The sequence below is a fragment of the Panulirus ornatus genome, chromosome 2 (assembly GCF_036320965.1).
Source record: "Panulirus ornatus isolate Po-2019 chromosome 2, ASM3632096v1, whole genome shotgun sequence".
In the NCBI taxonomy this organism is placed as follows: domain Eukaryota; kingdom Metazoa; phylum Arthropoda; class Malacostraca; order Decapoda; family Palinuridae; genus Panulirus; species Panulirus ornatus.
In genome coordinates, this window is record NC_092225.1 from 82,533,249 (window position 1) to 82,559,311 (window position 26,063).

Here is a 26,063-nt window from a genome sequence, read left to right on the forward strand (position 1 = left end):
GTCTTGTAAAATATGAGATGTGTAATAGTTTGGTGGGGTAAGAAGTCAGAAGGTAGAACACGAACAGAAAGCTAAAAAAAAAAAAAAAAAAAAAAAAAAAAAAAAAAAAAAAAGGATATAAGGGAAATTAAGAGTAGAAATGTTAACAATGAATGGTAAAGCATAAGGGGTGGATATGGCACAATGAAAAAGTGGTTATATACCAAATCACAGAACAGCCTTGACAGCTCAATTGTATAAATGCAAAGACAGTGAAAATATGAATATGAACAGTTTTGCATTGTTAATGATTTTATGAAATGAGCATTTTCAGTATGCATGACTCTGGGAATTTTCATAAAATATACATGGTGCTTGCATATGAATTAAATATTGATACAAATGTGAAGCCTGGAATGAGTGTAGGAACATGTTAAGGGTATTAATACTTTGATTTTGTCATGACTGATCACAGTTTTTAATGAGTATTTGCATGATAATCCAAGTTGTGAGATAAGGTGACTGTGATGTAGGAATAGACCATAGTGAAACAAAAGTTAAAAGATCCTAATCACACTCAGCAGATGATGCCACTGTTTCTTGAGACTGAGGGGGAGTTATGCATAACATTAAGTTATTTAGGTGGTACATAACATGTGCCATGCATATGTTTCATGAGGCAAAGCAGAAGCTGAGGCATGGGTAAAGTTAGAGGAGTTGGAAGTGCTCTGAGCATCTTGTTGAAGAGCAAAAGGTTGAGAGTAGTATGAATATAGCTTGGAATAACTCCTATGGAGAACACAAATTTCTGTAATTACTGGATATGAAGAACTCAAACACCAAATTAAACCTATGGACCATAGTGGAAAAATCAAGAAGGAAATGAGGGCAATATTTTGCCTGAAACAGGCTTGCATATAGTGCTCATCACATATCCTGCCCAACTCACAAAACTGTTGTCTCCTACTACTACACTTGTCCCATAATCAACAATTCTTGGTTCATATGGGACTTTTCTTTAACCCTTAGGAGGTGGTTTACCTCATCTGAAGCTCTCTTTGTTGAGAACAGCATACCTCATGAGAAGATCAATTCCAGAAATGGTTGCTTCTATCTCAACTGTGAAGTGTATTGTCATTAAAACTTATAGGGGCATCCCACATATTTTTTCAGACACTGTGGCTTAAACATTTTCCATTTATTGTAAAGTGCGAAGCATGATCAAAAGTTCCAAGACTGACATTCAGGGTATTGTTCATCATGAATTTGTACAAAATGGTCACACAGTAAACCTGACCTTTTACGAAGATTCTGATTCAACTGAGGGATGAAGTTAAGTGAAACCACCATCTCTTTGAAAATGGTCAATGGTTTCTGTACCATGACAACACTCCTTCACATGCTGCTGTCTAAATTCAAGAATTTTTGGCTAAAAAAATATTCCTGTTGTGCCACACCCTCAGTATTCACCTGTCTTTTGTCCCATGTGATTTTTTCCACTTCCTAAAAGTTGGAATGAAGCTGAAAGGTAGAAGGTTTGTTGATATTCCAAACATCCATAACAATGTGAAAACAATCAGTTAACAGTTAAAGACTTCCAGCATTGCTCCTAATAAAACATTAGGGCACTTACATACCATAAGAGGGAAATTACTTTGAAGGAGACTCCTTATAAAAGTGGTGTATGTATGCTATTCTTTAAAATGAAGGCTGTCTTAGAACTTTCTGATCACATCTTGTAAAAGAAGTCAAGAAGTCAAAGATATCTTGCCTGTACAAGATCTTGTTCCCTCATGTCACAAAATAAGTTTTGTTGCTGTGTCAGTCTTAAAAGTTGGGATATTTTTTATGTAAACCACAATTAACATCTGTAACAAAAACACTTAGAAAGATACCTTACATCTTACTTGGTATGCCTAAGAATATTCATAAAGTATGTGCCTCTTATGACTGGTAGCACTGAAGCATAGGCTAAAGAGTGTGCAGCACTCACAAACAATCAGAATCAGAACAATAGATCAACTTAATTATAAGGACACTTTTAGGAAGGTATTCTTGTTTTTAATATTTCTTTTTACTTTTGCCTCCACAGTGCAAAAAACATTGCTGCAACTATCTCACCATAAGTTAATGATGTGCCCAGCTTTCTTTTGAGGGGTTTCAGTGCTCACTATGGAGGCATTCTTTGTTTTACTGAATGGAACACAAGAAAGTCCTCCCCACCTTTTTGCAGGGCAGTTATAAATTTTCGTGTCATATCTTTTCAATATATTCCCAGGAATACTTGCAGATTTAACCTCTTTAGTGCTAAGAACATCAATCTATACATGTAATTTCCTACAACAATTTGAATTCTGCATTAATTTTATCTTCAGCTAGTTGGTCACAGATGGCAAACTAAACAAAGTAAGAGTAACTGGAGGTGTGTGGAGGTCTCATTAACTTGCGAGTGACCATGGCAGGCAGCTGTGCACCTTTTCTAAGGACTCACCAAGTCTGTAGCCTAGCACTCACCCCATCCATAGCACCCATATTACTTTTCCTTGAAAGTAGATAATCCAACAAACAGTGAATCAACTATTTCATTTAAAAATACTGCCTATGCACAGATGGCCAGTCAGGTAGATATAATGTCTTTCATATTCTAGATATGGTTAAGACTTAATCTCTATGGAAATAAAATGTACATTTCCTGTTCATCCTTTCTTAACTGAAAAAAACTGCAAATATTTGTACACTGGAGGATGCAAAAGAAGAAAAAAAGCACTCTGAAAGGTTTAAACATTCTAAGGCTTTTGATTCTAGTACATTTGTTTTTCTCCCTATATTCGGTACCATGCATAGATCATACATACTTCTCTTCTTTTAAGAATGTACAATTAAAGTTCTTTTAGTTGTTCATGGTAGTTCAAGTGTTCCACTCCTCCAGTTTTACTTGCAAACTTTCTGAATCCTCTCCAGGTGATTAATTCAGCTTTCGTGTTTGGTGACCATCCAAAGCAACATTATTCAATTTTGCCTCTAATGTATGCACTGAACAATTTCTTTCAGTAACTCATTAAGAAATTTCTCAATATCATGATTCTCACTGCACTACTTTTCATGATAGTAATATTTTATGCATGTGCTCTGCATTTCCCATTTTTGATGACTCCTAAATCATTAACATTTGTTTCTTTCCTTGATGGGTCTTTTTCTGGTGCCATAGATGCACAGTACAGTATTCCTGATAACTTTTTTTCTTTCATAAGATTCCCCTAATAAATGATGTCTACGTCATTTTTCATTTTTTCTTGCTCTGATCCTATCATTTAACTCATTCTAGTACAGTATAATCTGCAAAACATCTAATGGTACTCTCTTTTTTCCACTTCTTCAGACATGGTTCTGTTGGTCTGAAACTCTTTAATCAATTTTCCTAGTTTACTTTCAATACTATGTTTTCTTTTCTCAAATAATATTGTGTAGTTCACTTTGTTAAATGCCTTTGCAACGCTGAGGTAAAGTGTCCATTCTCTCTTCATTATGCATCAGAGCTTCATAACTAATACTGGGATGAACTAAAACTTGAGTTTGTGTACACTAACTTTGCACACATCCATGGTGATGTTCCTTTCTATAACTATTATTGATAAAGTGTTCCAGCATTCTTAAATTACTCCTTCAAAGACTTGAATTTGTTTTATGGTAGACAATATGGCACATATCTCAATACCCTAAGCATGGCCATCTCATTTATGCTATAAACACACACACAATATGATGTACATTTTAGTCTTAGCTAGGTTCCCATTTTATCAACCAGCTCCTATGGGAGGATGAACAGCCGAGATGATTGCACACTGACTGCCATTAACAGGATTCAAACCTAAGCAGTCCTGAATCGGCACGTTCATGTTTGGCTAATTTGTCCACGCTGCTTTGGTATTAGCTCAGATGAGCCTTTGTGTATTAGTATTGCAAATGCCATTTTGTGAATATCTCCATCACTGTTGTGTCTCATAAGGAGCACCATCTGTTTTGCTGTTTATCATCTTTGTCTTAAGGAAATCAGCTGGAATTACAAAAAATCCTGGCAATGCATTCTCTTCAAGTTGTCTGAATTATATCACCCAGTTACTTCAATATATCTAGTGGCATTCTCATCATATGGATTGAACATGTCACGATCAATCTTCACTTTCTTTCTGGATTAAACAGTACAAGTCATTTAAAATATTATATACTTACCTATAGTGACTTTCATACTTTTCTCCCACTCTAGAAATCACAATCTTAGGTTCTTTGTTCTAAGCCTTTTACAAATATGAAAAAACTTCTATTGCATTACTTTGTATAATTTTCTCTTCATTCACTCTCTGGTCTTTTCTGCAATTCCATCATTTCTCTCAAATAGTTGAAATGAAAAAAAAATGTGAGGAGGTCTTGAGAAATGCACACATATAAAATTATAAGATGGCATAGCCAAGTAAAACAAAAAGTGGATGAGAAGATGGGTAGTGTTGGTGACAGCCCAGTTGGAGGTAAAAAAGGAGGCAACTGAAAAAATACAATTTTGCTATGCAAGTTATACCAGATAACTAAGGTGCATAAATACTGGCTAAGTGAAGTACAGGCATCTAGTGAATCAATTTGATGTGCAAAGTAAATAATTAAAAAGTGCCCCTGTAGTAAGTTTGACTCTATATACTCAATGCCTAGTGCCTAAGGTTATGATGTATATGAAGTGACTGCAAGGCTGTATACAAGACATAGTCCAAGTTGATGGAAATGAATAAAAAACTGCAAAAAAAAAGTTCACATATGGTTTCTTAATTTTCTCCTCTTTGAAAACACTTATCAGAGGATATGTTTAAGATGTGAAAAAGCATGGCAAAAAGAAACCTTTATAAACAGCAAAATGAAATGAAACAATGACATATCGAAGCTTGTACCAATCCTAGGCACTTTTAATGTACATCTAGTTAAGACAAAATGCCAACATTCATATACAATTCCTGATCAAATTAGAAATCATGAGGGGGAGTATGTTTCAGAACTATCTAATTCCATCAAGTTACATTACCGATCAAAAGCTACAATGTAAATAAATAGAGCAATGGACAAATGCAGATCCAAGTGAACTTGATGAAGTATTTCTACTGTTACAGAGCATTTTTTCTAAGGAATTATTCAAATGCAAATGGCATTTCATTCATTTGAGAAAAAAAGAGGTGAATATTGTAACACAATTATCTTAACATCAGGACAGGACCCTCAACATGAAGAATCTAAATGAAACTAGAAAAGTCAACATTTGCGAGCAAATGTGATCTCTCTCTCACCAATTGCTGCAACTTTACTTCAGCCTCAGCAAACTCACCTCCACTACACCCTCAATATACCTAAACTCACTTTGTCCTCTACAATTGCATCTCACTTCACCCTTAACAAATGCATCTTCACTTCACCCATAAGTGATGCATTTCCATTACACTGAGTAAACCTAAATTCGTTTCATCCTTGACAAATGACTTCACTTCAACCTGATAGGTTTACCTTGCCCTTAATAAACATGTACATTATTTACCAGCAACACCACTGAAACCACTGGCTTTTCACCCAACCAGTAAGGGTCATCAGGTCAAAGGCCAGGATTGGGTTTTTGTTTACTGGAATGAGAATAAAAACAATACATCTAAAGTATACTCTTAACTCAATGACCTTTAATCTGACACTCACAGATCATGTCAAATCTTCACTACATAGGTCAGCGTTAGGGTGCCTCATGCTGACATAAAAATATAAAGAATGCAGGGGTTATTTTGCCAACTAGATTACATTTTTTGACAGTTCATTTTTCCATGCACCACCTCTGGGTTACATTGAGGCAGGGTATCAAAGTGGGTTACGGCTGAGGGCAGAGTCTCAAGTTGGAAGTGACGTAATGTTACTCAGTCTGCCTGTTTTAACTCAACACTTTGCCTAAACTTCAAGATGGTGGGGGTTATAATCTTTCCAGCAATCGTGGTGGCCTTAGTACTGTTATAACTGATCTGTTCAATCATACATATGTATATTTGCATTACTCTCAATATCTGCAAATATTATTATTATATAAGTTAATAATTCAAGGGCGCAAATGGGGAGGTGATAACAAGTGGTGGTGATGTGAGAAGGAGATGGAGTGAGTATTTTGAAGGTTTGTTGAATGTGTTTGATGATAGAGTGGCAGATATAGGGTGTTTTGGTCGAGGTGGTGTGCAAAGTGAGAGGGTTAGGGAAAACGATTTGGTAAATAGAGAAGAGGTAGTGAAAGCTTTGCGGAAGATGAAAGCCAGCAAGGCAGCAGGTTTGGATGGTATTGCAGTGGAATTTATTAAAAAAGGGGGTGACTGTATTGTTGACTGGTTGGTAAGGTTATTTAATGTATGTATGACTCATGGTGAGGTGCCTGAGGATTGGCGGAATGCGTGCATAGTGCCATTGTACAAAGGCAAAGGGGATAAGAGTGAGTGCTCAAATAACAGAGGTACAAGTTTGTTGAGTATTCCTGGTAAATTATATGGGAGGGTATTGATTGAGAGGGTGAAGGCATGTACAGAGCATCAGATTGAGGAAGAGCAGTGTGGTTTCAGAAGTGGTAGAGGATGTGTGGATCAGGCGTTTGCTTTGAAGAATGTATGTGAGAAATACTTAGAAAAGCAAATGGATTTGTATGTAGCATTTATGGATCTGGAGAAGGCATATGATAGAGTTGATAGAGATGCTCTGTGGAAGGTATTAAGAATATATGGTGTGGGTGGAAAGTTGTTAGAAGCAGTGAAAAGTTTTTATCGAGGATGTAAGGCATGTGTACGTGTAGGAAGAGAGGAAAGTGATTGGTTCTCAGTGAATGTAGGTTTGCGGCAGGGGTGTGTGATGTCTCCATGGTTGTTTAATTTGTTTATGGATGGGGTTGTTAGGGAGGTAAATGCAAGAGTTTTGGAAAGAGGGGCAAGTATGAAGTCTGTTGGGGATGAGAGAGCTTGGGAAGTGAGTCAGTTGTTGTTCGCTGATGATACAGCGCTGGTGGCTGATTCATGTGAGAAACTGCAGAAGCTGGTGACCGAGTTTGGTAAAGTGTGTGGAAGAAGAAAGTTAAGAGTAAATGTGAATAAGAGCAAGGTTATTAGGTACAGTAGGGTTGAGGGTCAAGTCAATTGGGAGGTGAGTTTGAATGGAGAAAAACTGGAGGAAGTGAAGTGTTTTAGATATCTTGGAGTGGATCTGGCAGCGGATGGAATCATGGAAGCGGAAGTGGATCATAGGGTGGGGGAGGGGGCGAAAATTCTGGGGGCCTTGAAGAATGTGTGGAAGTCGAGAACATTATCTCGGAAAGCAAAAATGGGTATGTTTGAAGGAATAGTGGTTCCAACAATGTTGTATGGTTGCGAGGCGTGGGCTATGGATAGAGTTGTGCGCAGGAGGATGGATGTGCTGGAAATGAGATGTTTGAGGACAATGTGTGGTGTGAGGTGGTTTGATCGAGTGAGTAACGTAAGGGTAAGAGAGATGTGTGGAAATAAAAAGAGCGTGGTTGAGAGAGCAGAAGAGGGTGTTTTGAAGTGGTTTGGGCACATGGAGAGGATGAGTGAGGAAAGATTGACCAAGAGGATATATGTGTCGGAGGTGGAGGGAACAAGGAGAAGAGGGAGACCAAATTGGAGGTGGAAAGATGGAGTGAAAAAGATTTTGTGTGATCGGGGCCTGAACATGCAGGAGGGTGAAAGGAGGGCAAGGAATAGAGTGAATTGGAGTGATGTGGTATACCGGGGTTGACGTGCTGTCAGTGGATTGAATCAAGGCATGTGAAGCGTCTGGGGTAAGCCATGGAAAGCTGTGTAGGTATGTATATTTGCGTGTGTGGACGTATGTATATACATGTGTATGGGGGGGGTTGGGCCATTTCTTTCGTCTGTTTCCTTGCGCTACCTCGCAAACGCGGGAGACAGCGACAAAGTATAAAAAAAAAAAAAAAATAATTCAAAAAATAAAGGGGGAATAAAGGAAAATACACTTGTGAGCAAAATAGTAGCTATCTGACCTACTGTTGCCAACTAATCTACAAAAATAATTACTGCCTCAAAATTATAAAATGAAATATGTTCCTCCAACTGAAAAAGATGTAAAGTCATATGACTATTCAAAACATCTTATCAGAACAGGATTGTAAATGCCTACTAGCAACACTCCCCTGGTTAGTGGGACAGTTAGTGCAGGATAGAGGAAGCATTAAGCTTATGCTGGCTTATTTGATGACCTTCTAAGTGCCTGATTAACAGCTCATCATTGGTCATACATTTATTCACAGTTCTTCTTCAAATGGCCTCCATGGGCAGTTTACCTGGAGTATTTTCTTACACTTAATCTCGATTTCTGTTTGCACATATTGTATCTATGCCCTATTGTTAACCCAGGATGGAACTCAAAAAAAGTTATCCGATTAAATCCTTGTATCCATGTACAATCTTATATACTTCAATCATGTCAAATTTCAAGGTTCTCATCTCTAGTGTCACAAGATTGGTCTTTTTCAATCTTCGCTAATAATGATCTCTTCTGCGAGTCCCCTTATCTTTTCTGTTGCCTCTTCTGCACACTTTCAATATCATTAACATCTCACAAATTGTAAGGGTGCCACTGCTTGTACACAGTATGCCAAACATTGATGGACAGAAGACTTGTAGAGACATACAAAATTGGATATACTCTTATCCTCAAATGTTCTGTTAATTCTGCCCACTAGCTTTTTTTTCTTTAACAGTACTGGCCATGTGATGACTGCGACTTAAGCATTCATGGATCATAACCCTATGGTCCTTTTCTCAGTCAGAACTTGAAATTTCCACTGCACCAATTACAAATGCATTTCTGTTATTCCCATGCTCCACTTGGACACATTTGCACTTGTCCATCCAATCTTGTGACCAACAGCATAGCTTGTTTAAATCTTGCTGCAATGTCTTCATGTCATCAATGTATTTGGTGTCATCTGCAAATTTAAGAACTTGTGCCACGATATCGTCATCAATGTCATTATATACATCACAAAAAGAAGTAATTTCGGGACCAAATCTTAAGGCACACCACATTTTACTTTCAACCACTCTGACTTTTATCCTCTTACCACTGCTCTTTGCTTCCTATTTTTCAACCATGACTATCCAACCTGTGAAACTGTGTAACTTGCACCACAAGTCTTAACTTTCCTGATTACAGGTTCATGAGGTATCACATAGACTCCATTTGATTAGCATGTACTTCCAGAATCAATGATGTAACCTACACTAGGTCTTCACTTTTCTGATGACAGTAGAGTGTTTTAGATATCTGGGAGTGGATCTGGCAGCGGATGGAACCATGGAAGCGGAAGTGGATCATAGGGTGGGGGAGGGGGCGAAAATCCTGGCAGCCTTGAAGAATGTGTGGAAGTCGAGAACATTATCTCGGAAAGCAAAAATGGGTATGTTTGAAGGAATAGTGGTTCCAACAATGTTGTATGGTTGCGAGGCGTTGGCTATGGATAGAGTTGTGCGGAGGAGGGTGGATGTGCTGGAAATGAGATGTTTGAGGACAATGTGTGGTGTGAGGTGGTTTGATCGAGTGAGTAACGCAAGGGTAAGAGAGATGTGTGGAAATAAAAAGAGCATGGTTGAGAGAGCTGAAGAGGGTGTTTTGAAGTGGTTTGGGCACATGGAGAGAATGAGTGAGGAAAGATTGACCAAGAGGATATATGTGTCGGAGGTGGAGGGAACGAGGAGAAGTGGGAGACCAAATTGGAGGTGGAAAGATGGAGTGAAAAAGATTTTGTGTGATCGGGGCCTGAACATGCAGGAGGGTGAAAGGAGGGCAAGGAATAGAGTGAATTGGAGTCATGTGGTATACCGGGGTTGACGTGCTGTCAGTGGATTGAATCAAGGCATGTGAAGCGTCTGGGGTAAACCATGGAAAGCTGTGTAGGTATGTATATTTGCGTGTGGACGTATGTATATACATGTGTATGGGGGGGTTGGGCCATTTCTTTCGTCTGTTTCCTTGCGCTACCTCGCAAACGCGGGAGACAGCGACAAAGTATAATAAAAAAAATATAATATATATATATTTTTATCCCCTGGGGATAGGGGAGAAAGAATACTTCCCACGTATTCCCTGCATGTCGTAGAAGGCGACTAAAAGGGGAGGGAGCGGGGGGCTGGAAATCCTCCCCTCTCATTATTTTTTTTTAATTTTCCAAAAGAAGGAACAGAGAAGGGGGCCAGGTGAGGATATTCCCTTAAAGGCCCAGTTCTCTGTTCTTAACGCTACCTCGCTAATGCGGGAAATGGCGAATAGTTTGAAAGATAAATATGTTTTTTTTCTTTTTTTTTGCCGCTGTCTCCCGCGTTTGCGAGGTAGCGCAAGGAAACAGACGAAAGAAATGGCCCAACCCACCCCCATACACATGTATATACATACGTCCACACACGCAAATATACATACCTACACAGCTTTCCATGGTTTACCCCAGACGCTGCACATGCCCTGATTCAATCCACTGACAACACGTCAACCCCGGTATACCACATCGATCCAATTCATTCTATTCCTTGCCCTCCTTTCACCCTCCTGCATGTTCAGGCCCTGATCACACAAAATCTTTTTCACTCCATCTTTCCACCTCCAATTTGGTCTCCCACTTCTTGTTCCCTCCACCTCCGACGCATATATCCTCTTGGTCAATCTTTACTCACTCATTCTCTCCATGTGCCCAAACAATTTCAAAACACCCTCTTCTGCTCTCTCAACCATGCTCTTTTTATTTCCACACATCTCTCTTACCCTTACGTTACTTACTCAATCAAACCCCCTCACACCACACATTGTCCTCAAACATCTCATTTCCAGCACATCCATCCTCCTGCGCACAACTCTATCCATAGCCCACGCCTCGCAACCATACAACATTGTTGGAACCACTATTCCTTCAAACATACCCATTTTTGCTTTCTGAGATAATGTCTCGACTTCCACACATTCTTCAAGGCTCCCAGGATTTTCGCCCCCTCCCCCACCCTATGATCCACTTCCGCTTCCATGGTTCCATCCGCTGCCAGATCCACTCCCAGATATCTAAAACACTTTACTTCCTCCAGTTTTTCTCCATTCAAACTTACCTCCCAATTGACTTGACCCTCAACCCTACTGTACCTAATAACCTTGCTCTTATTCACATTTACTCTTAAATTTCTTCTTTCACACACTTTACCAAACTCAGTCACCAGCTTCTGCAGTTTCTCACATGAATCAGCCACCAGCGCTGTATCATCAGCGAACAATACCTGACTCACTTCCCAAGCTCTCTCATCCCCAACAGACTTTATACTTGCCCCTCTTTCCAAAACTCTTGCATTTACCTCCCTAACAACCCCATCCATAAACAAATTAAACAACCATGGAGACATCACACACCCCTGCCGCAAACCTACATTCACTGAGAACCAATCACTTTCCTCTCTTCCTACACGTACATATATATATATATATATATATATATATATATATATATATATATATATATATATATATATATTACATCTACAGGGTAGCCTTCATCAATAAGTATGTCACCTTCTCAAAAAAAAGTCAGAGGGATATATTTGGCATAATCTCCCATGACGACTCCTTTTGATTAGCCTGTACTTCTGGAATCGATGATTCCATAACTTTACTATTGTCATAAGTGATGTCAACTGGTCCATAATTACAAGCTAATCCCTTAAAATATTTTTTCAAAATACTGATACAATATTTGCCATACTCTAATCTTCCAAAACCCTTCCAGTAAACATAATTTTACTGAATATCTCACTAAACTGCATGAACAATGTTCTCTGAAACTCAAGAATGATTGGGTAACCTTTACCAGTTTAAATTTCTTTCTCAGCTCTACTCCCTGATTTCATATATCTAACAAAGTCCAGTTAATTTGTACTTTCCTTGAATCTTTGCCACCATCTATGCTTATTTTTCTTTGAAAGGAGCATATTTGTGTTCCACTTTAAAGGGTTTCCCTTCCTACTCTTTCTTGTCACTAGTTGTCTTGTATATAAATTTATCTTTCCAGTTAACTTCCATATCAGTGCAATGTAAGAATGATAACAAGCAGAAACATGATGAAGTATCATAATGTCACTCAATCTGACTACGCTGCTAAAAAGCTTGAGGTCATCCTGCATCTTATTACAAGTCTGCGGATAATTAGTGCTGTATAAGACTGCGACAATCACAATGGAATTTGCAAAGGGACTTATATAGATTATCAGAATGGGAGGGTAAATGGAAAATGGAATTCAACATAGATAAATACACAGCACTTAGTGTGGTTAAAGACAAAAACACTGATTACAAACTGAACAATATTATTACTGGTAAAACATAACTTGAAAGAGATTTAAGGGTGCTGGTGAGCAAGGATCTTAAGGTGCAGCAACAATGTATTAAAGTGTGCAATAAGGCCAAAAGATGTAAGGGTTCACTAATAGGACTGTTAGCATTAAAACTCCAAGAGTATTATTGAAACTTTATCTTGCTTTGGTGAGACCACCTTTAGATTATGCGGTACAGTTTTGGGCTCCATACTATGCAGTTGATATAGACTGCTTAGAGAGAGTACGAAGGCGAATGACAAAAATGACCCCTGGAATTAGAAACCTCACTTATAAAAAAAGTTAAGAAGACTTAAGGGGAGGCCTAGAGGGGATATGATTGAAGCTTTTAAATGGGTGTTGGGGATTAATAAGGGTAACACGAATAAAGTTCATAGAATGGCACCACAGGAGAAGAAATAATGGATTTAAATTAGAAAAAATAGATTCAGGTAGGATGTGGGTAAATATTGGTCTGGGAATAGGGCAGCTGATATATGGAACAAGCTGCCAAGCACAGTAGTGGAAGCTAAGTCTTTAAGTATCTTTACACAAAGGTTGGAAGTGTTTATGGATTCAGGCAGCTGGTTGTAGGGTGGACAGACTCAGGACCTACCTAGCATAGGCCAATAGGCCTCTTGCAGTGTCCTCACTCATGTTCTTACGGGGCACCTGGGTTGAACCCCAGGACCTTCTCTTTTCCCTAACTACTTCCTCATCACACTCCCAAGAGCCTCCCAACAAATTCCTCCCAAATTCAAGAATTACCAAAATCTTTCTCTTTAATAAAAAACAAAAGATTTTTATGGTTTAATCTCCATGTAACAAAAAAAGAAAAAAATAAATAAATGAATTCCAGGACGTATAACCTTACACACGCTATTTTTCCCTTGCACACCCTACTCCAAGAGCCATCCAACAAACCCTTACCAGATTCTTTAACTCCAAAAACTTTTTGCAACAATCAATAATCAAGTTCTCTCTCTCTCTCTCTCTCTCTCTCTCTCTCTCTCTCTCTCTCTCTCAAAAAGCAAAAAAAAAACTATGTGATCAACGCATCTAAATATATGAGAAAATTAGAGTGAACTGCAGTTAAGTTTCAAGCAAATGTTTATAAAACACAAGATGGACCATTGGTATGTATTTACAATAAGCAATTCTAGAAGACAAGTTAAAACCTACCACGAAAATACACGGGGACACAGTATACGTCCAACAATTTCCCGAAGGTATATGTAGATCTCTGCAACATTGTATACTTACTACCTGCACTACTGCGAAGTTTATCAATTTCACCAGTGATATATTTCTGATCATCTTGTTAATGTATCAAATAAAAATAACATTATCTTATGCTCATATATCAAAAGAAAAAATCTGTACCTCTTGGTTCAATAGGAACCAGTATTAACATGTTTCGTTCGCCTGAATAAACATTAGAGGTTGTCCAAAACTCTGTTCTTGTTCATAAGTCTGCATTTGTCAAGTACGTGGCCGACTAGTCATTAAATAATGGATATAACACCTGGCATTATTCCAAACCGGAAACTTAATGATATACTAAAAGTTGATATAATCTTTAAAAATGAACTCAATCACTGTAACTTTACAACATACAATATATCGCCAACGCTGTAGTACATAAGTCCATTTTTACATTTACTCACCGGGTGAGGTTAGATCTCCATTCATTACTCGAGTCCTGAGACGAACAGGTTCCCGGGAGTTCACTTCTCCACGTTCGTCCTCTTTCGTCATTGTTTACAAACTCTCAGGTAAATGTTATACGGTGGTTTAGTGATTGATTGATGCCATACGGTTGTAGCAGTTCTCGTACTTGCACTCCTTAATGAACTTTTCATAACGAATGATAAAGTATAGTAAAATACACGGTAATTGTATGATATATCATAAGGAATGAAGAGGCTCGGTAATCTTTATTAGCTGGTATAAATCATATTCCACAAATTATATCGTACGTCTGAAGACTACAGAGGTAAGTTTTTGTAGCCCATGGCTATGCCTTTACCTTTACATTTTAGTTACTTAGAATTTAGTCATTAGAAAACAGACCGTAACAACAAAAGATGTAATTATAAGCTAATTGGTTTCATAATAAATCACACAAATTCTGGAAATGAACATTATGTACGAGTTATCAAGGCTTTTATAAATACTAAAAGAATGGTGGCGTTTGAGACGCCAAATAAACGTAAGAACGTTTGTAGGTCTCTTCTCAATCGCCGCATATCTAGACTGCCTTACTCAACAATTTCCATAAACTACGTGGATTCCAAGCATTTGTTACCAGTAAGAATGTCACTATGTTTATTTTTTCCGAACAATTATCTTTTAATGAATGTATATCACAGATCCTGCAAGTTCGCGTGTAACAATTCATGACGTCATAAGACATCCACAACATTGACCAATCACAAGTATCATTGTTAAACTGGAGGTCCGTGTGTGAACGCCCAATATACACATATAATACATGGGTGTAGTTGCCAATATCTTTATACCACAATTGATTCATGGAATAAGGAATATAAGTGCTACAGAAAAATTTGGATTTGACTATCAGTCAAGTTGAAAGTGTTGACGATATATTTACCGTACTTGGGTATCTTTGTCCGACACATAACGCCATGTTGTTTTTCCTCGACATGAAGCGGGAAGAGGGTGAATTTTGCCAAAATAATGGATAGTTTCCACGAATCTAGTGAGGTTTGTCTATTTAATTTGCATTTATAAAATTCTTAGAATTTCATAGATAGGAAAATATTGGCATTGGGTTCGGTGGGAGTGGCGGCCGAGGTGATCACACTCTGGAAAATATCGACATGTTCTCATTCGTTGACTGCGTCGCAGTTGGCGTCGGGAGCTGCTACTGGCGCCAACTTTAAATGCCCTTTCTATCATAACACCACTTTATTATTACTTGACATACTCATGGAGGAATTATTGCACTCCAGTATCGTCCTTTTATGCTTTCAGACTTCAAACTTCCTTATTGTTTAACTAGAAAATGATTGGTGAAAACTCCTCTTGATTGTCAGGCACCAGTGCTTGCTTTCAGACCATTCTTTTATTCCATTCTCCCAAAGCATTTGTAACGTAGAAGAGTATATATGTATGAATTTGACAGAGTTGACTTAAGATTCGAATGATTGAGATTATAAATTTCAGAGTTAATGGGCGAAGAACTAGACATAATGGCTCCTCTGATCAGCTGATTTTGATGGACCATGGTGGATCCGTCGGTACCTGTTGTAGGCTAGTAATGGGACTCACATGAGCTGCAGTTGCTGATATCTTGAGATAAGAGGTATCCTTGAGCAAGTGATTGTTATTTATGATTTAAGATGCTGGAAGGAATTTGAAATTACTGATTTAATGGAGGTGAGAATTTTCTTTGAGATCAACATTGCTAATCAAGGACAGTACTGATATTTACATCTTCTACCTTTCCCTCTAAATGGTACTAGAGAGACTCTTTTGATTGAAATAAATTTTTACCATCAAAATTAGATTTTTTTTGGAAGAACAATAGAAAAAATACATTTGCCACTAAAAGGTGCTGGATAATCAATTGTTAGGTACTGCAAAATCACTGAAATCAAGATTTACGGAGAAAAGCAGGCCATATGATTACAGACTCCCAAGAAATGTACAGGAAAGTAGATAGAGTAACATGATGCTGTTGTAAGAAGGCATGAAAAATGAAAAGGAATGAAAATATACTTGAAGTAATGTTAATGGATCTTAACTGGAAACATTATGTTATGATAATATTATCATGTTAGTACAGTTTTAAAGTGGCAATTCATTTCACTGTCATGTAATAATGAATATATGAACATACATTGGTGGGTTTTCTGCATATGTTGGGCAGACTGGTAAGGAATATTATGTTAGACTTAAGCAACATATATATAGTATAAGAACAGGGCAAGAATCGAATACTTTATACAGTGTTAAGAATTATGACCATTGTATTGACTGGAGTAATGCCAGTTCAGTTATTAACTGTAACTCCTTTACCACGAGAAATATGGTTGAATTCTCTATTATTAAATACACAGAGTTGTAATATAAATATTAGTGAAGGTTGCTACAGATTGGATAGCTTTTTTGTGAGCAAAATATGTAAACATTTTCCTTTCTTGCCCACATACTTAAAATTTTATGACAGGCTTGTTGCCAGACCCAAACACCAACATCCAGTAATGCTTGTTTACCAGTGGCATCTTAGCTACATCTCTTCCTTGTATATCAACTGACTGTTCTACATCTTCTATCTCATTCTTGTCTCTCCCCTGACAATGTGATCACAGGAAAGTGAACTTGGGAACTTACCATGTTTCATTTTCATGTGGGAGTATGTGATAGTGTGTAAGAAAGTAAACTCTAGATTGATATGGGTAAAGCTGAAAGTGGATGGAGAGAGATGGGTGATTATCGGTGCATATGCACCTAGGCTTGAGAAGAAAGATCATGAGAGGCAAGTGTTTTGGGAGCAGCTGAGTGCATTAGCAATTTTGATGCACAAAATCGGGTTATAGTGATGGGTGATTTGAATGCAATGGTGGGTAATGTGGAAGTTGAGGGAATAAATGGTGTACATGTAGTGATCAGTGTTGTAAATGGAAATGGTGAAGAGCTTGAAGATTTTTGTGCTGAAAAAGGGCTGGTGATTGGGAATACCTGGTTTAAAGATGGAGATACACATAAGTATACGTATGTAAGTAGGATGTTAATGTGCAAAGGGGTGCAACTGGAGGGATGTCTGGTTATTATCTTGTAGAGGTGAAGGTGAAGATGTATAGAGGTTTTCAGAAAAGAAGAGTGGTGAGAGTAAGTGAGCTTAGGAAGGAGACTTGTGTGAAGAAGTACCAGGAGAGACTGAGTGCAGAATGGAAAAAGGTGAGAGCAAAGTACGTAAGGGGAATGGGTATGGAATGGGACGTATTTAGGGAAGCAGTGATGGCTTGCGCAAAAGATGCTTGTGGCATGAGAAGTGTGGGAGATGGGCAGATTAGAAAGGGTAGTGAGTGGTGGGATGAAGAAGTAAGATTATTAGTGAAAGAGAAGAGAAAGGCATTTGGACGATTTTTGTAGGGAAATAGTGCAAATGACTGGGAGATATATAAAAGAAGGAGGTAAGAGGCCAAGAGAAAGGTGCAAGAGGTGAAAAAGAGGGCAAATGAGAGTCGGGGTGAGAGAGTATTATTAAATTTCAGGGAGAATAAAAAGATGTTTTGGAAGGAGGTAAATAAAGAGGGTAAGACAAGAGTGAGTATTTTCAAGGTTTGTTGAATGTGTTAGATGATAGAGTGGCAGATATAGTGTGTTTTGGTCGAGGTGGTGTGCGAAGTGAGAGGGTAAGGGAGAATGGTTTGGTAAACAGAGAAGAGGTAGTGAAAGCTTTGCGGAAGCTGAAAGCCATCAAGGCGGCGGGTTTGGATGGTATTACAGTGGAATTTATTAAAAAAGGGGGTGATTGTGTTCTTAACTGGTTGGTGAGGATATTCAATGTATGTATGGCTCATGGTGAAGTGCCTGAGGATTGGGAGAATGCATGCATAGTGCCATTGTACAAAGGCAAAAGGAATAAAGGTGAGTGCTCAGATTACAGAGGTATAAGTTTGTTGAGTATTCCTGGTAAATTATATGGGAGGGTATTGATTGGTAGGGTGAAGGCATGTACAGAACATCAGACTAGGGAAGAGTAGGTGTGGTTTCAGAAGTGGTAGAGGATGTGTGGATCAGGTGTTTGCTTTGAAGAATTTGTGAGAAATTCTTAGAAAAACAGATGGATTTGAATGAAGCGCTTCATTTATGGATCTGGATAAGACATATGATAGAGTTGATAGAGATGCTGTGTGGAAGGTATTGAGAGTATATGGTGTAGGAGGCAAGTTGCTAGAAGCAGTGAAAAGTTTTTATTGAAGATGTAAGACATGTGTATGAGTAGGAAGAGAGGAGAGTGATTGGTTATCAGTGAATGTTGGTTTGCGGCAGGGGTGTGTGATGTCTCCATGGTTGTTTAATTTGTTTATGGTTGGGGTTGCTAGGGAGGTAAATGCCAGAGTTTTGGAGAGTGAGGCAAGTATGTAGTCTGTTGTAGATGAGAGAGCTTGGGAAGTGAGTCAGTTGTTGTTTGCTGATGATACAGTGCTGATGGCTGATTCATGTGAGAAACTGCAGAAACTGGTGACTGAGTTTGGTAAAGTGTGTGAAAGAAGAAAGCTGCGAGTAAATGTGAATAAGAGCAAGGTTATTAGGTACAGTAGGGTTGAGGTACAAGCCAATTAGGAGGAGTAAGTTTGACTGGAGAAGAACTGGAGGAAGTGAAGTGTTTTAGATATCTGGGAGTGGATTTAGCAGCAGATGGAACCATGGAAGCAGAAATGAGTCACAGGGTGGGGTAGGGGGCGAAAATTCTGGGAGCATTGAAAAATGTGTAGAAGGCAAGAACATTATCTTGGAAAGCAAAAATGGGTATGTTTGAAGGAACAGTGGTTCCAACAATGTTATATGGTTGCGAGGCATGGGCTATAGAAAGGGTTGTGCAGAGGAGGGCGGATGTGTTGGAAATGAGATGTTTGAGGACAATATGTGGTGTGAGGTGGTTTGACCGAGTAAGTAATGAAAGGGTAAAAGAGATGTGTGGGAATAAAAAGAGTTTGGTTGAGAGAGCAGAAGAGGGTGTATTGAAATGGTTTGGTCACATGGAGAGAATAAGTGAGGAAAGATTGACAAAGAGGATATATGTATCAAAGATGGAGGGAATAAGGAGAAGTGGGAAACCAAATTGGAGGTGGAAGGATGGAGTGAAAAAGATTTTGAGCGATCGAGTCATGAATATGCAGGAGGGTGAAAGGCGTACAAGGAATAGAGTGAATTGGAACGATGTGTCATACTTGGGTCGACGTGCAGTTAATGGATTGAACCAGGGCACATGAAGCGTCTCGGGTAAACCATGGAAAGTTTTGTGGGGCCTGGATGTGGAAAGGGAGCTATGGTTTTGGTGCATTGTGCATGACAGCTAGAGACTGAGTGAGAATGAATGTGGCCTTTGTTGTCTTTTCCTAGCGCTACCTCGAGTGCGTGCAGGGGGATGTGGTTGTTATTTCATGTGGCGGGGTGGCGACAGGAATGAATAAAGGCAGCAAGTATGAATTATGTACATGTGTATATATGTATATGTTTGTGTATGTCTATATATGTATACGGTGAAATGTATAGGTATATATCTGTGCATGTGTGGACGTGTATGTATACACGTGTATGTGGTTGGGTTGGGCCATTCTTTCGTCCGTATCCTTGCGCTGCCTTGCTAACACAGCAGACAGCGACAAAGTATAATAATGATAATAATATGATATATATATATATATATATATATATATATATATATATATATATATATATATATATATATATTATATATATATATATATATATATATATATATATATATATATATATATATATATATATATATATATGTGTGTGTGTGTGTGTGTGTGTGTGTGTGTGTGTGTACGTGTAGGTAGAGAGGAAAGTGATTGGTTCTCAGTGAATGTAGGTTTGCGGCAGGGGTGTGTGATGTCTCCATGGTTGTTTAATTTGTTTATAGATGGGGTTGTTAGGGAGGTGAATGCAAGAGTTTTGGAAAGAGGGACAAGTATGCAGTCTGTTGGGGATGAGAGATCTTGGAAAGTGAGTCAGTTGTTGTTCGCTGATGATACAGCGCTGGTGGCTGATTCATGTGAGAAACTGCAGAAGCTGGTGACTGAGTTTGGTAAAGTGTGTGAAAGAAGAAAGTTAAGAGTAAATGTGAATAAGAGCAAGGTTATTAGGTACAGAAGGGTTGAGGGTCAAGTCAATTGGGAGGTAAGTTTGAATTGAGAAAAACTGGAGGAAGTGAAGTGTTTTAGATATCTGGGAGTGGATCTGGCAGCGGATGGAACGGAAGTGAATCATAGTGTGGGGGAGGGGCGAAAATCCTGGGAGCCTTGAAGAATGTGTGGAAGTCGAGAACATTATATCGGAAAGCAAAAATGGGTATGTTTGAAGGAATAGTGGTTCCAACGTAACTTTGTATGGTTGTGAGGCGTGGGCTATGGATAGAGTTGTGTGCAGGAGGGTGGATGTGCTGGAAGTGAGATGTTTGAGGACAATATGTGGTGTGAGGTGGTTTGATCGAGTAAGTAATGTAAGGGTAAGAGAGATTTGTGGAAATAAGAAAAAAGAGTGTGGTTGAGACAGCAGAAGAGGGTGTTTTGAGATGGTTTGGTCACATGGAGAGAATGAGTGAGGAAAGATTGACCAAGAGGATATATGTGTCGGAGGTGGAGGGAACGAGGAGAAGTGGGAGACCAAATTGGAGGTGGAAAGATGGAGTGAAAAAGATTTTGTGTGATCGGGGCCTGAACATGCAGGAGGGTGAAAGGCGGGCAAGGAATAGAGTGAATTGGATCAATGTGGTATACCAGGGTCGACATGCTGTCAATGGATTGAATCAGGGCATGTGAAGCGTCTGGGGTAAACCATGGAAAGTTGTGTGGGGCCTGGATGTGGAAAGGGAGCTGTGGTTTCGGTGCATTATTACATGACAGCTAGAGACTGAGTGTGAACGAATGGGGCCTTTGTTGTCTTTTCCTAGCGCTACCTCACACACATGAGGGGGGAGGGGGATGTTATTCCATGTGTGGCGAGTTGGCGATGGCAATTAATAAAGGCAGACAGTATGAATTATGTACATGTGTATATATGTATGTGTCTGTGTGTATATATGTATGTACATTGAGATGTATAGGTATGTATATTTGCATGTGTGGACGTGTATGTATATACATGTGTAATACATGCGTGTGGGGGTGGGTTGGGCCATTTCTTTCGTCTGTTTCCTTGCGCTACCTCGTAAACGCGGGAGACAGTGACAAAGCAAAATAAATATATATATATATATATATATATATATATATATATATATATATATATATATATATATGTCTCCCGCGTTTGCGAGGTAGCGCAAGGAAACAGACGAAAGAAATGGCCCAACCCACTCCCATACACATGTATTACACATGTATATACATACGTCCACACACGCAAATATACATACCTACACAGCTTTCCATGGTTTACTCCAGACGCTTCACATGCCCTGATTCAATCCAATGACAGCACGTCAACCCCGGTATACCACATCGATCCAATTCACTCTATTCCTTGCCCTCCTTTCACCCTCCTGCATGTTCAGGCCCCGATCACACAAAATCTTTTTCACTCCATCTTTCCATCTCCAATTTGGTCTCCCACTTCTCCTCGTTCCCTCCACCTCCAACATATATATCCTCTTGGTCAATCTTTCCTCACTCATTCTCTCCATGTGCCCAAACCATTTCAAAACACCCTCTTCTGCTCTCTCAACCACGCTCTTATTATTTCCACACATCTCTCTTACCCTTACGTTACTTACTCGATCAAACCACCTCACACCACACATTGTCCTCAAACATCTCATTTCCAGCACATCCATCCTCCTGCGCACAACTCTATCCATAGCCCACGCCTCGCAACCATACAACATTGTTGGAACCACTATTCCTTCAAACATACCCATTTTTCCTTTCCGAGATAATGTTCTTGACTTCCACACATTCTTCAAGGCTCCCAGGATTTTCGCCCCCTCCCCCACCCTATGATCCACTTCCGCTTCCATGGTTCCATCCGCTGCCAGATCCACTCCCAGATATCTAAAACACTTTACTTCCTCCAGTTTTTCTCCATTCAAACTTACCTCCCAATTGACTTGACCCTCAACCCTACTGTACCTAATTACCTTGCTCTTATTCACATTTACTCTTACCTTTCTTCTTTCACACACTTTACCAAACTCAGTCACCAGCTTCTGCAGTTTCTCACATGAATCAGCCACCAGCGCTGTATCATCAGCAAACAACAACTGACTCACTTCCCAAGCTCTCTCATCCCCTCAGACTTCATACTTGCCCCTCTTTCCAAAACTCTTGCATTCACCTCCCTAACAACCCCATCCATAAACAAATTAAACAACCATGGAGACATCACACACCCCTGCCGCAAACCTACATTCACTGAGAACCAATCACTTTCCTCTCTTCCTACACGTACACATGCCTTACATCCTCGATTAAAACTTTTCACTGCTTCTAATAACTTGCCTCCCACACCATATATTCTTAATACCTTCCACAGAGCATCTCTATCAACTCTATCATATGCCTTCTCCAGATCTATAAATGCTACATACAAATCCATTTGCTTTTCTAAGTATTTCTCACATACATTCTTCAAAGCAAACACCTGATCCACACATCCTCTACCACTTTTGAAACCACACTGCTCTTCCCCAATCTGATGCTCTGTACATGCCTTCACCCTCTCAATCAATACCCTCCCATATAATTTACCAGGAATACTCAACAAACTTATACCTCTGTAATTTGAGCACTCACTCTTATCCCCTTTGCCTTTGTACAATGGCACTATGCACGCATTCCGCCAATCCTCAGGCGCCTCACCATGAGTCGTACATACATTAAATAACCTTACCAACCAGTCAGTAATACAGTCACCCCCTTTTTTAATAAATTCCACTGCAATACCATCCAAACCTGCTGACTTGCCGGCATATATATATATATATTTTTTTTTTTTTTCATACTATTCGCCATTTCCCGCGATAGCGAGGTAGCGTTAAGAACAGAGGACTGGGCCTTTGAGGGAATACCCTCACCGGCCCCCTTCTCTGTTTCTTCTTTTGGAAAATTAAAATAAAAAAATGAGAGGGGAGGATTTCCAGCCCCCCGCTCCCTTCCCTTTTAGTCGCCTTCTACGACACGCAGGGAATACGTGGGAAGTATTCTTTCTCCCCTATCCCCAGGGATAGGCACAAATGGGGAGGTGATAACAAGTAGTGGTGATGTGAGAAGGAGATGGAGTGAGTATTTTGAAGGTTTGTTGAATGTGTTTGATGATAGAGTGGCAGATATAGGGTGTTTTGGTCGAGGTGGTGTGCAAAGTGAGAGGGTTAGGGAAAATGATTTGGTAAACAGAGAAGAGGTAGTGAAAGCTTTGCGGAAGATGAAAGCCGGCAAGGCAGCAGGTTTGGATGGTATTGCAGTGGAATTTATTAAAAAAGGGTGTGACTGTATTGTTGACTGGTTGGTAAGGTTATTTAATGTATGTATGACTCATGGTGAGGTGCCTGAGGATTGGCGGAATGCGTGCATAGTGCCATTGTACAAAGGCAAAGGGGATAAGAGTGAGTGCTCAAATTACAGAGGTATAAGTTTGTTGAGTATTCCTGGTAAATTATATGGGAGGGTATTGATTGAGAGGGTGAGGCATGTAGAGAGCATCAGATTGGGGAAGAGCAGTGTGGTTTCAGAAGTGGTAGAGGATGTGTGGATCAGGTGTTTGCTTTGAAGAATGTATGTGAGAAATACTTAGAAAAGCAAATGGATTTGTATGTAGCATTTATGGATCTGGAGAAGGCATATGATAGAGTTGATAGAGATGCTCTGTGGAAGGTATTAAGAATATATGGTGTGGGAGGCAAGTTGTTAGAAGCAGTGAAAAGTTTTTATCGAGGATGTAAGGCATGTGTGCGTGTAGGAAGAGAGGAAAGTGATTGGTTCTCAGTGAATGTAGGTTTGCGGCAGGGGCGTGTGATGTCTCCATGGTTGTTTAACTTGTTTATGGATGGGGTTGTTAGGGAGGTAAATGCAAGAGTTTTGGAAAGAGGGGCAAGTATGAAGTCTGTTGGGGATGAGAGAGCTTGGGAAGTGAGTCAGTTGTTGTTCGCTGATGATACAGCGCTGGTGGCTGATTCATGTGAGAAACTGCAGAAGCTGGTGACTGAGTTTGGAAAAGTGTGTGGAAGAAGAAAGTTAAGAGTAAATGTGAATAAGAGCAAGATTATTAGGTACAGTAGGGTTGAGGGTCAAGTCAATTGGGAGGTGAGTTTGAATGGAGAAAAACTGGAGGAAGTGAAGTGTTTTAGATATCTGGGAGTGGATCTGGCAGCGGATGGAACCATGGAAGCGGAAGTGGATCATAGGGTGGGGGAGGGGGCGAAAATCCTGGGGGCCTTGAAGAATGTGTGGAAGTCGAGAACATTATCTCGGAAAGCAAAAATGGGTATGTTTGAAGGAATAGTGGTTCCAACAATGTTGTATGGTTGCGAGGCGTGGGCTATGGATAGAGTTGTGCGCAGGAGGATGGATGTGCTGGAAATGAGATGTTTGAGGACAATGTGTGGTGTGAGGTGGTTTGATCGAGTGAGTAACGTAAGGGTAAGAGAGATGTGTGGAAATAAAAAGAGCGTGGTTGAGAGAACAGAAGAGGGTGTTTTGAAGTGGTTTGGGCACATGGAGAGGATGAGTGAGGAAAGATTGACCAAGAGGATATATGTGTCGGAGGTGGAGGGAACAAGGAGAAGAGGGAGACCAAATTGGAGGTGGAAAGATGGAGTGAAAAAGATTTTGTGTGATCGGGGCCTGAACATGCAGGAGGGTGAAAGGAGGGCAAGGAATAGAGTGAATTGGAGCAATGTGGTATACCGGGGTTGACGTGCTGTCAGTGGATTGAAGCAAGGCATGTGAAGCGTCTGGGGTAAACCATGGAAAGCTGTGTAGGTATGTATATTTGCGTGTGTGGACGTATGTATATACATGTGTATGGGGGGTTGGGCCATTTCTTTCGTCTGTTTCCTTGCGCTACCTCGCAAACGCGGGAGACAGCGACAAAGTATAATAAAAAAAAAATATATAATATATATATATTTTTTTTTTTCATACTATTCGCCATTTCCCGCGACAGCGAGGTAGCGTTAAGAACAGAGGACTGGGCCTTTGAGGGAATATCCTCACCTGGCCCTCTTCTCTGTTCCTTCTTTTGGAAAATTAAAAAAAAAACGAGAGGGGAGGATTTCCAGGCCCCCGCTCCCTCCCCTTTTAGTCGCCTTCTACGACATGCAGGGAATACGTGGGAAGTATTCTTTCTCCCCTATCCCCAGGGATATATATATATATATATATATATATATATATATATAGGTATGTATATTTGCGTGTGTGGACGTATGTATATACATGTGTATGGGGGGGGTTGGGCCATTTCTTTCGTCTGTTTCCTTGCGCTACCTCGCAAACGCGGGAGACAGCGACAAAGTATAATAGAATTATAAATAATATATATATATGCATAAGACAAGGGAGCAAATGGGATCTTCAGTGAAGGGCGCAAATGGGGAGGTGATAACAAGTAGTGGTGATGTGAGAAGGAGATGGAGTGAGTATTTTGAAGGTTTGTTGAATGTGTTTGATGATAGAGTGGCAGATATAGGGTGTTTTGGTCGAGGTGGTGTGCAAAGTGAGAGGGTTAGGGAAAATGATTTGGTAAACAGAGAAGAGGTAGTAAAAGCTTTGCGGAAGATGAAAGCAAGCAAGGCAGCAGGTTTGGATGGTATTGCAGTGGAATTTATTAAAAAAGGGGGTGGCTGTATTGTTGACTGGTTGGTAAGGTTATTTAATGTATGTATGACTCATGGTGAGGTGCCTGAGGATTGGCGGAATGCGTGCATAGTGCCATTGTACA

General features: G+C 39.6%; 2 protein-coding genes across 3 annotated transcripts in view; one reads left to right on the forward strand and one right to left on the reverse strand.

Moving 5' to 3' along the window:
- The window catches only part of LOC139757781 (sterol O-acyltransferase 1), a 117,386-nt gene extending 103,232 nt beyond the window's left edge, over nucleotides 1-14,154 (reverse strand). The window contains exon 1 of the mRNA XM_071678575.1: nucleotides 14,072-14,154. Coding sequence (XP_071534676.1) covers nucleotides 14,072-14,096 — 25 coding nt within the window. The 5' untranslated portion in view covers nucleotides 14,097-14,154. The remainder of the gene's footprint in view (nucleotides 1-14,071) is intronic.
- A 702-nt stretch (nucleotides 14,155-14,856) lies between these two features.
- Nucleotides 14,857-26,063, forward strand: part of LOC139757783 (uncharacterized) — a 151,647-nt gene continuing 140,440 nt past the window's right edge. Inside the window, exon 1 of one of the 2 annotated variants that reach the window (XM_071678589.1) lies at nucleotides 14,857-15,131. In XM_071678589.1, the coding sequence (XP_071534690.1) occupies nucleotides 15,105-15,131 (27 nt within the window). In that variant the 5' untranslated portion in view covers nucleotides 14,857-15,104. Of the gene's footprint in view, nucleotides 15,132-15,175; nucleotides 15,733-26,063 lie in introns of those variants that run through there. The other variant, XM_071678599.1, reaches the window with a different exon arrangement.